The sequence below is a fragment of the Temnothorax curvispinosus genome, unplaced genomic scaffold, assembly GCF_003070985.1.
Source record: "Temnothorax curvispinosus isolate PA1 unplaced genomic scaffold, ASM307098v1 QBEX01008203.1, whole genome shotgun sequence".
Taxonomy (NCBI): domain Eukaryota; kingdom Metazoa; phylum Arthropoda; class Insecta; order Hymenoptera; family Formicidae; genus Temnothorax; species Temnothorax curvispinosus.
This window is the reverse complement of record NW_020217983.1, coordinates 195,428-206,178: the sequence shown is the minus strand read 5'-3', so window position 1 is coordinate 206,178 and position 10,751 is coordinate 195,428. Positions and strand designations below refer to the sequence as shown.

Here is a 10,751-nt window from a genome sequence, read left to right as displayed (position 1 = left end):
TCGTGGGACTGTCGAAAGCTTAGCCCCTGTACACTACTGCCAGTACAACCATTTTCGAAATTAGTGCTACGTAGCCACGTTCATTTTCTGACACTATCGATAAAACATCATTTTGGTGCGCGTCCGTGCTACATTTGCAAATGTAATATAGGCATATATATAATATAAATATATGTATAAATTTGCAGTTTGCAGATGTAGCACGGACGCGCACCAAAATGATGTTTTTATCGGCATTGTCGAAAAAAGGAAAAGTAAGAGAGGGAGAGAGGGCTATTAGATATTTATATATAAAATATAAACAAATAACAATGGATAAATAAATTTCGTTAACAAGAATTCACTAGAAAACCTTTATAATCGTTAACACATTTAGTTTATTATCGAATAACGTTCACTTCAGCAAACTGTCAATTATAAACTCAATGCCATAAAACTATGCAATGTGTAATCTTGCATTTTAGTTGCAAAAACAACCGTTTACAAAGAGAGTCCACACTGGGAGATAGGCGTTTATTTTTACACTTTTATTTATTAAAAGTTTTCTACAGTTCTATATTAAATATGTACTTTTAATGCAACTTAAGCAATAGTATATACATTATTTATGGCGTCAGCACACGTATGGCAATTAGATTTTTATTTCATTCTCAAACAATATAACGTGTTTTCCAATTGTACGGATCATTATTTACATCCCACATGGAATTTTGTCGTGTCGAAAATATATCGTACCACATATCGAAGTTTGCTGCAATTCTTGATTGCTGTTCCGTCGGAACTATTGCGCTGTCAATCTTTGTTTTTTTATTCTTCAATCGTATCAGAATTTAAAAAAGCCTTGTCTGTCGGTATGGTGCCGGGGTTGTTCTCGCTATTGCTTCGTGTTCGCTGAAAAAAGTTAAATTAAATATATATTCTCTCGTTTTTAATTAGATAACATCGAGAAAAGAATCTTAGAGCATATGTGATAATAAATTAGCTCATTATTTAATTAAAAAATATTTTGCATTTTTCGTAACTATTTATTTGAATATTTTTTAAGCATCTTTTGATATATATTGAGAGTAGAGTTACAATAAAAAATATTTGTAAATATATAACTAATAAATACAAGCGAAAGGAGAAATACATCCCGTGCAAAGGACAAAAGACTTTTTAAATATCACTCACCAGCCGGTGACATTTTCCGCGGCGTCACAGACGTTAATGAGCTCATTGAAGGCATTTCCAATGCCGCAATTCAGCAATCTCGGACGGCCGTTCACGCAGATGTAATAGTGGTGGCAGTCGACGGGGCTGCGGAAAAACTTAGTCTCGGTGTCCAGGAAGGGACCGTTCCTCACCTCTGGACAGCGGAAACCGAGAAAAGTCTCAGCGTCGCAGTCCGGCACTTGGTCCGGCCAGTCGCATCGATAGCTCTGCGGATTGAAGGCCAGACCCTCCGGACAATCGAACACGTAGCCCCTGCCGTCCACGCAGTTCATGAACTGGCCGCAGTGTTGATGATCGCCGATCTTGAAGTACCCGTATTGATGGGGACAGTCGTCGGTCGGATTTGCCGGCTCTGCAGAAAATTTAATGACGTTTCGTTATTCAATCGCACCTCCGTGGGATCAACTTGATTCATCAGAAATTTTTTCGCTGAATCTCCAATGATTTTAGATAAACAAAACGCGAGACGATTGAATTATTTAACATCTCTCTCGTTAGAATCTTAGATAGAATATTTCTGATAAAAATTTACTAATTTAAATGAGGGACTTACGTAAATTTGGCCTGCCCGTGCAATCTATGTCGATCGGATATCCGCAGGGATAATTAAAGCGCGCTTCAGGATTGAAAAACAAGCCTTCGGGACATAGCTTCTGCTCGGCTATCCCGTCAATGCATTCGATGTAAGCGTCGCACTGATTCTGCACCGGAAAGCGGCCGTTCCTTTCTGGACACGACGCGGATTGGCCACGTTTCGGCGAGAATTGTTGCTGACCGCGATTCGGCTGATTGTCAAATAGCTGATTCACGAATCTGCTGTTTTGACTCAGCGCTGAAATGGCAGTAAATCATTTTTAACTTTAATTAGAAAAATTTCGGTTCAAGTACAGAATACATTTTTTTATATATCGCGTAGTTATTCCTTCTGTTAAATATCCACAGTTTCAATTAAATTCAATTATATAAAGTAATTTATCTTGCTAGTTACTTTAACAAAAATAACTTCAATTAAAGTGTCATCGAACGATCGCGAACTTTTCTTTCTTCCATAATTCCAGCTATTAATATTATATATTAAATTCACGCGGAATGAAAATATTGTTTCGAAACATCGATTTAATTTAGTACTACGTATAAAACTCGTCAAACGAGTCCGTCCGGACAGTATTAATAAGTCGCATTAACACAGTGCACGCGATTACGTGCGACGCGGCGAAAGTTCGACGGTCGCCGGCGCTCGACCTCTACGAAGATATTGCATACATTAACGTTACCTGCACATCACTTGCGCAACGTGTTTATAACCAATTTGCAAACAGTATCGAACTGGACCCGATTGGCCCGAGGACACTTTTCAAGAAATAAAATGACATCAGCGAATATTTACCAAGAATAGATGAGAAATAATCGCGCTACGAACAAAACTAAACCATGCGAGAAATTTTCTTCGATGCTGCGTCCTTCCTGAACATTAAGGAGATAAAACATATTCGGGTGAGGCCCAAAAAAACCGGTCTAGATTTCAGGACGATGCGAAAGGCCGAGGAACGACGGCGATGGTTCTGCCAGCGGCTATTCCCGGCGAGGTTTCCCGAGACATTTCCGCGGGGCAGAAGTTGCGCAAGGTAATGAGTGCAAACAACGAGGGAGAGAGAAAGTTTCGCTGATTACAAACTCGATTATCCGTCGTTAGGCCGACGAGCATTAATCCCACCTATCGCCAACTCCTTCTGTCCGAAGGTCGAAACTGTTCGAAAGAGTTTCTCCGATTAAAAAGGCACTGGAACGCTCATCGTGCATTACAGAAAAAACACAAAAATGTTTTTCCCTTAAATTATAATGTGCATCGCATCGTAATCTTATTAATGTGTGATCGTCATAAGTCTAACTACGACAGGAAGATTAATATTCATGTGCGTGTCCAAGTTTTAAGCTTAAAAATTTATTTCTCTGCCAGCGTGCAAGCGCATCGCATACAAATTGCCAATGCGCTCGTGACTGAGCATACGTACAGTGATATGATAGTAAACTATACTATTCAGGCCGCGTTGAATTTATAAAATTGGATGTACACAAATTTCCAAAGCATCCTAGAGGTTAGCCAACATTGTTAAGCTGAATTACGTATCGTAATTACTTGCGTAATATTACGTAATATAGCTTTATTGAAAATACTCCTTTCGTATGAGCAAACTTCCAATTTCTGAAATGTCAAATCTACACCAGGAATTTAACTAGAAAAACAGAATACGTCTAACAAATCATGATAAGTACAATTATCAATTTTTATCCGAAAATTAAATTATTGTTTTAACATTTAATTACTAGAAATTTGAATATAAATTAAAACTCAGTATAAAAATTTAAGAAAATATATATTTTTTAATTTATAATTACTTTGAGTCCATTTTGTCATAATTTGTTTAAATTGCTTGAAATAACGTTACACGAATATGCTTCAAACGACTTGACAAAAAGAAGGAAAGACAGAAGCATTGGGGGTGCAGTTGAAATTTGTGTCGCACATAAAAGTAGATTTATATCGAGAAGGGATTTTTTTTATTGTACACACAGAGAAGATCTCACAGAAGAGAATCTGAGAGAATGTTACACTTGTGGTGTTAAAAAGATCACATCACTAGTTCTGGAATCGAAATAACACGACAGAAACGATGATAATTCTTTCCGATCGGCGTACGGACGACGCGACGGTGTTTCACTTTCTCGGACGTGCGAGAGAACCACCGCGGGGTAAATTCTTACTCACACGTTGTTACGGCGATGACGCCGTAGGCGATTAGCAGATGGACGATCGGTTTCGAGGCCATTTCGGACTGGTCGTCGTTAAAATCCACGTTCCTTCTGGCCCGATCCCGAAAGGAAGACTACGACGCATCGCTGTCCCTCGACGTGCTTTTATCATCTTCGCACGCGGATGAGAGCGGGAGAAGATAGCGTCTTCGTCCGCCGGTGAAAATCGTCCCGTCGCGTCTTCTTCTCAAAGTAAAAGGATTTTAACGTCCGTAACCGAAAAGCCGACACGTCGGCTCCGTGTCACGAGCGATTCGTTCATCCTGCGTTCTATCTCAACTTGGCATGCAACACGGAGTTAGAAAACGATCGATGCGACCCGTTAGTGCCTGATCTGCATAAATCTGTTTAAAATTAATTTCACCATACTCGTGATTTTATTTGACATTAAATTCTGATTATGGTCAATAATATTACTTTTGGACATACAATTAGAATTTATTTTGGGGGAAAGATCGACGTAGATATGCCAAAATTGTTTTACGTGGTCCTAAATACTGTCATTTTTCTGTTTATAGTAATAACTTTAACATCATCATCATACCACTGTATCTGTTTACAATATCCTGGAAAGCAGAAGGATCGATCCTGCTTGGATTCGAATGTCAGAATAAAGAAAGGTAAATGTCATCTAGCCTTGTTCATCTCGTCGAAACGAGATTCGCCAAGAAGTCGAGTCGATCTTATATCCAATAAAGAGCAACGCGGTAACGCGCGACGCATTCAGACGCTCGTTTATGCGCATACCGTACTTTTCTGCATAATTCATACGCAGCAATAATTGCGAAGATTGGTGCGTAAATATAATTTACATAAAGAATTGTTGTCAGGGTGCTATTATAATTCAATGAGGCTACAACATGAATACATAATTCGTACCGAATATGGCACTTTTGTTGCGATCTCGAGCACCTTTTTACGTAAAAGAAATATGAATCAAGATACTTAATTTTAACAAAATTGAATTCTCTAATATCCGTAATTTAATTGAGGATTCGTCTGTTATTATTAATCAAAAATATATTTTTAATACATATTTCACTTTTCTTTATCTTTTGTTTCTGAAAGAAAATCCTGATAAAGTTCTATTTTTCTTGAAGAGATATAATAACATTTTTTTCTGAACGTTCTCTTGATTTCTCTTTTGTTCCCACGTGGAACCACTAAAAAAGACGAAAAACACGAATGTTTGCATACCTGAGGAGAGGAGCATCTCGCTCCAGGCTCCGCGAATGAAGCCTTGACATTTTCCTCATACCGACGAGAACAAGTTGCGTCGAATGTGGAAGGTGGACGTCCAGTAGGCTTTTACCTCGTGTGACGCGCGCGGCCAACGTTTGATTACATCACGTCAAAATACTGACGGCTGTTCCCCAGATATTTCGCATGTCACTGCGCGATAATTCCGCGTGTTGCAAGATGTAACAATGCATTAGATTCGATGAATCAGAAATTTCTACGGCTCAAATATTACGCGCTCAATTTTTTATTGTAATTATATAGTTATATATTTCATTATAATTTATTATAATTATTATAAGAGATACGAACAAATAACAATGAAATTTTGCTCGACAAAGCAACAGCTAAGTAGTTTAAAACGGCCAAAATTCGAGCAATTGACAGATGTTAAAAATATATTTAATACTTCAATAACGGTATACAGTAGTGTTTACGTTTCGAGCCTTACTTAGCTTTCTTCAGAACAATTTATTTATCACATTTAACGTAACAGAACTTTAACTTTAAACATTTAACGACTGCAGGTAAATCTACGCTTTAATATTACTGCTCAACTTCATCAAACGGCACTGCTTCAAGACTTACTTATTTAGCAACTGAAGATAGTGTGTCGCCAGGTTGGTATTTCTTCTCTTAGAAAAAGAGAAATGTTGGGAAAGAAACATTACCTGAAAATTACCTGAAAAATTTACTTTAACCCTCCGTAGTCACACCTATTTTTTCAAACAAGGAAGTCACTCTGGGTCATTTTGACCCGAGACGAACTTTGATCGTTCGCCATTTGACCATTTATCCACCGATCGTGTTGAAAAAATTCTCAAATGCACTTGCGATATTGCTAAATTGATTGCTATAAAAAAAGAAGTGCCTAAAAAATTTTTAACATATAAAAAAGATTTGCGAAAAATTTGTTTAAAAAAAAATTTTTTTTTAACTACAGCTAGAGGGCGTCATGCCCGCCAATTTTCAAGTTACGCGCAAGATATTTACGAGCAAAGTTGAGGCTCGGGTCAAATTGACTCAGTGTGACTACGGAGGGTTAATTAATTAAATAAAATGGTGTTTTGGATAAAGTATTCGATAAAGAAAAATCACATTACATAAAAGTAATTATATAATAGTTACGTTAATCTTAAATCGCGAAAAGATATAATTCGAGGGATTTTTAAAAGACGGAATAAATGTCACGTGTGCGTATAGAATATACAATTATTATTGACATGGTACATTTGCTTAAAAAATATATAATAGATACAAATTTCGACGTACGTGTGTAATGTATACGCTGTTGAAACGTATACGCGCAACATATATTACACACGCGGTAATCATTAACGCTCATTTAGCGGCACGTACGAATTTCCTAGAATCTACCTAAACTAAATCGCTAGAGATGTTTCGGAATGAGTTCGCAAAAATATATATCTACACTTTATCTACGGCTGACTTTAAAGATGCGCTCGTTTCCGCTCGTAATTGAAGCGCGCTAATTAGTGGTAGGAAATTAAGAGCATTTACGAGAGGTAACACACGCAAATCCATTTGACCGGCATTACGTTACAGGTGTGCCGTCGTCGCGTCTGACAGCAGAGAATGCATGTAATTGAATATACGAAACGAATTATGCAAACTGTAAGCCGCAATCTCTCTTTCTTCAACTTTCTCACATGTCATACGTTAAGTCGATTACACGTCTTGCACGTTCATTACTTCGAAATATCTAACGTTTTATAAAGCTATCTTCGTACCTAGATCCTTTGAGCAATGATGTTTTATCTGATTGCACTTTTGATATCGTGACGAATTAATTCGACAAGCGCCATAAACGATGTGATCGTCTATGCTTGCGGTATTCAGTTCAATATATTTCAGTATGTACACAATTAAAATTATTTAAATCTGTAAAAAATATAGTTTCGAAAAATGTGTGTTTTATTCGTCAAAAGTATTTTATTCGAAATTCTAGGAAGATTTGTGTATTAGAAATATTTTTAAATATAATTACACTACACTGAGACATGAGTACAGCGCACAGTCGTACTTTATCAAAAATATATTCGACTTTATCTCGATAAAATTATTATTTATTCGGCCAAAAGGCGGCTGCTAATTCGTTATCGCGCTGCGTACGAGCAAGATGCCAAGGGCACGGATAAAGCCGTAGAGCGTAGTTTCTTCGGCAATATTCGGCAATGTTCAGAAATTTTCACGCTTCGCGTTTCTGAATCATTTTACGCGATGAGTGATCGCGATACAGATCGCTTCTCAGTCCGCGCGACTATATCTCCGCTTAATGTCTCTCGCGTCAACACGTTTCGAGAACAACGTAGGAACCGACTTCTTCGCTCTCTTACTTAACGCTAACGACAAGTGCGACTTTTTTTCAGGTGAACGAAGACCACGCCGACGATGCTGTCTCCTCGCTTCCCTCTCTGATCCAATCGACGATCGCGAGTCGATCAGTATTAACTTTAATAAGTGTGAATCCAGCGCGAGGCGCTATGGCAATGGGCTTAGGAGAAGGAGAGAGCCCTCTTCTTCGGGGTATTCTTACGTACTGTGTGTTAAAAAAAAAAAGAAAGGAAGAAAATATAAATACGCTAGGAGTCCTGGAGGATTCACGAATTACCAAAATCAATGGAATCGAGGAAATGCGCGATTCGGAGAAAACGAAACGGAGGTGAAGAGCGTCCTCCCTCGCGGACGCCCTCACTGGCGAACCCGGCACTTCCGGTTACGCACATCGTGACGGCAGCTCTGCGTCACCTCGTCGAACGCCGTGCCCTCCTCGCACACGAACCGGAAGTCCAGCACCTGCCGCGAGGTGAAGCCGGGCGAGCAATAGTGGAACAATCGACAGTCCCTGGAATCGCCGTAGAAACGATACATCTCCCTCTCCAGGCAATTGAAGCTCGGATGCTTCCGGGGGCTCACGAGCTTTCGACGCGGGAAGCCGGTCGACCTGAAGATCGCCGCTTCTTCCATCGACGCGACGGGATCGGCGTCCTCCGCTTTCGGCAAGACGGTCGTTAAGATTGAGACCGACGTCGCGCGATCAGGAATCGGAGGAACCGAAGAAACCGGAGAAGTCTTCTGCTGAGAAACTTTGACAGTGGAAGCTGTCGTGGTGGTCTCCGCTATTTCGAGGTACTTGGTACTCGGTGTGATCTCAGCGTACTCAGACTTTTCGGATAACAACGTCGTCGGTAGATCAGTCGTCGTGAGAATATCCATGCTCTCCGTCGTTTCCTGCGCCTTAACATCTATCTCTTTCGTTGTCTGCTCGGTGGAAGACGCAAGAGTGGATAATCCAGATAGAGGATAAGGAGTGAAAGCCTTGATCTCCGTGGTCGAGATTCCCGGATCGACGTCCGAAGAGTTGACTGGACTATTCTGCTCGGACGGGCTTGGAAGTTGATCTTCCTTGTTCATCTGATCGTTCTTCGTGGAAGGATCAAAGGATGTATGTTCATTCGCTTCTAGCTTGTTCTCGAGGCCGTTCTCCTCGCTTCTACCGGACTCCGTTGTCATCGTCGTCGTCGCTGCCACTGTCGTCGTTGCTGCCGTAGTCGCTGCTGTCGTCGTCGTTGCTGCCGTCGTTGTCGTTGCTGCCGTCGTCGTCGTTGCTGCCGTCGTCATCGTTGCTGCCGTAGTCGTCGTTGTTGCTTCCGTTATTGCTGTCATTGTCGTCACTGCTGCCGTCGTCGTCATCGTTGGCGCCGTTACCGTTGTCATCGTCACAAACTCCGTCGTCATTTCTGGATTCTCCGTGTTCAATTTTTTTGTAGTAGTAGTATCAATAGTAGTAGTAGTAGCTGCGGTGGTGGTAGGAGGTTTCCGTGATAAAACGAGCTTTCTGATCATCGGCTTCGGCGCCAATTCGTTATAAGATTTAGGCGGTTTCACCGGCTTCGGATTGTACAGACCCAGTCTCGGTTTGATCACGACCGGAACCGGGGTCGTCGTAGGAGGGCTGTAAGCATAAATTCTTTTGTTCCCGGTAGGCTTAAAGAGTTTCGGTGGCGTGGCACGAGGAGTGGTAGTTATAGGCCGACGAGTGGTGGTCTTAGTTGTCGTACTCGAAGCTGTCGTTGTGGTCGACGCCGTTGTAGTCGACGCCGTCGTAGTCGACGCCGTCGTGGACGACGCTGTAGTGGTCGGCGCTGTTGTGATCGATGCTGTTGTGGTTGACGCTATCGTGGTTGACGCCGTTGTGGTCGATGAAGTCGTGGTTAAACTCGTGATAGGAAGGAGATCTTCGACCTCTGTGACACTCGCCGTGTATTCCGTCTGCGTTTCCGCCTCGACGCTATCATCCATCCGCTGCGTCTCTATATTCTCACGATCGGAATCTTTCGCTGATGCATCTTTCTTCTCCCCGTCATTCTTCTCTTCCTCGTTCTTGTCCTCCTCGGATTCAATCAATTTCGTCGTGGTTTCTGTCCCCCTGTAATTCTCCGGCTCGTAATTATCGTCGACGTAATCGTGCATGCCGCTTTCGTCAGACGATGATATTTCTTCTGTCACGTCCACGTTCTCTTTATCGTCCGATATAGGTAGTTCGTCCGTGAATTTTAGAACACCCTCGGTACTGCCCTCGGTCACCTCTGTCGATCCCGCGACGTCCTCCTGAGAGTCGGTGTACTCCTCGGAATTCGTGTAATCCACGAGCGTGGTGGAACCCTCGGTACTTTCCGGCTCCTCTTGAATGCTACGTGTACTTTCCACGGATGATTCCGTTATCTCCTGATATTCGTTTGATTCTTCGGAATTCTCCTCGCTGTACCTCGCGGTTGAATTCTGTTCCTCGTCCGAAACGTCAGTACTTGATCCCTCACTCGCGTCTTCGCGGTAAGACGATTCTTCTTGCTCCAAGTTGCCTTCACGAGAAGTCGCAACTTCGCCGGAAGAAATTGTGCTAGGGACGTCTTGCGAACTTTCTCCTTCATTCGTACTCGTGTTAATTTCATCGTCCGGAATTTCGTCCTCCTTAGAAGAGAATCGTTCATTGGAAGACTTCTTTTCTTCAGAGACGAGCGTAACTTCCGTTGATCTCGCTTCTTCTGCGCTTCGTGGAATCTTGGTGAAGATCGTATCTTCCTTGTCAGTCGTCTGCGTATATATCGATTCTGTTTCCTGTTTTTCTTGTTTTTCTTCCTTCGTTTTATCGGCACGTAGTTCGGAACTCTTCGCGTGATCCTTTACAATTTGGTGATCGAACGATTGCTCTATCTCTTTATTCTTACTGGCGTCCTGGCTTTTGTCGTTCCGCAAGCTCTTCGAGTATTTCGCGTCACGTTGACCGATCGCCCTCGTGTCAATTTCTTTAAAAGTTCGTGATTCCGACTCTCCGAAAATGTTGCTGTCGATTTGCTCCGCAACTTTCGTCTTGAAAGATACGACGGATGGGGTCACAGTGGTAGTAGAAGTAGTAGTAGGAATAGTAGTAGTAGGAATAGTAGTAGTAGGAATAGTAGTAGTAG

The 10,751-nt window shown here is 41.5% G+C and overlaps 2 protein-coding genes across 3 annotated transcripts in view; both read right to left on the bottom strand.

The window, feature by feature from the left end:
* Window positions 1–813: 813 nt before the first annotated feature.
* LOC112457740 (protein obstructor-E-like) lies at window positions 814–5,336 on the bottom strand. 2 transcript variants are annotated; one of them, XM_025020955.1, is made up of 4 exons: window positions 5,224–5,336; window positions 1,769–2,047; window positions 1,174–1,567; window positions 814–891 (listed from the first exon to the last, which is right to left on the bottom strand). In XM_025020955.1, exons 1-4 carry the CDS (start codon window positions 5,237–5,239, stop codon window positions 831–833), a joined length of 750 nt encoding a protein of 249 aa, XP_024876723.1. In that variant the 5' UTR covers window positions 5,240–5,336; the 3' UTR covers window positions 814–830. The 2 variants fall into 2 exon arrangements, with proteins under 2 accessions (XP_024876723.1, XP_024876721.1); XM_025020953.1 differs by lacking the exon at window positions 5,224–5,336 and adding an exon at window positions 3,983–4,191.
* A 2,900-nt stretch (window positions 5,337–8,236) lies between these two features.
* LOC112457741 (mucin-22-like) overlaps window positions 8,237–10,751 on the bottom strand; it is a 48,985-nt gene continuing 46,470 nt past the window's right edge. The window contains 2 exon segments of the mRNA XM_025020956.1: window positions 8,237–8,361; window positions 8,364–10,706. Of these exon segments, the coding sequence (XP_024876724.1) occupies window positions 8,324–8,361; window positions 8,364–10,706 (2,381 nt within the window). The 3' untranslated portion in view covers window positions 8,237–8,323.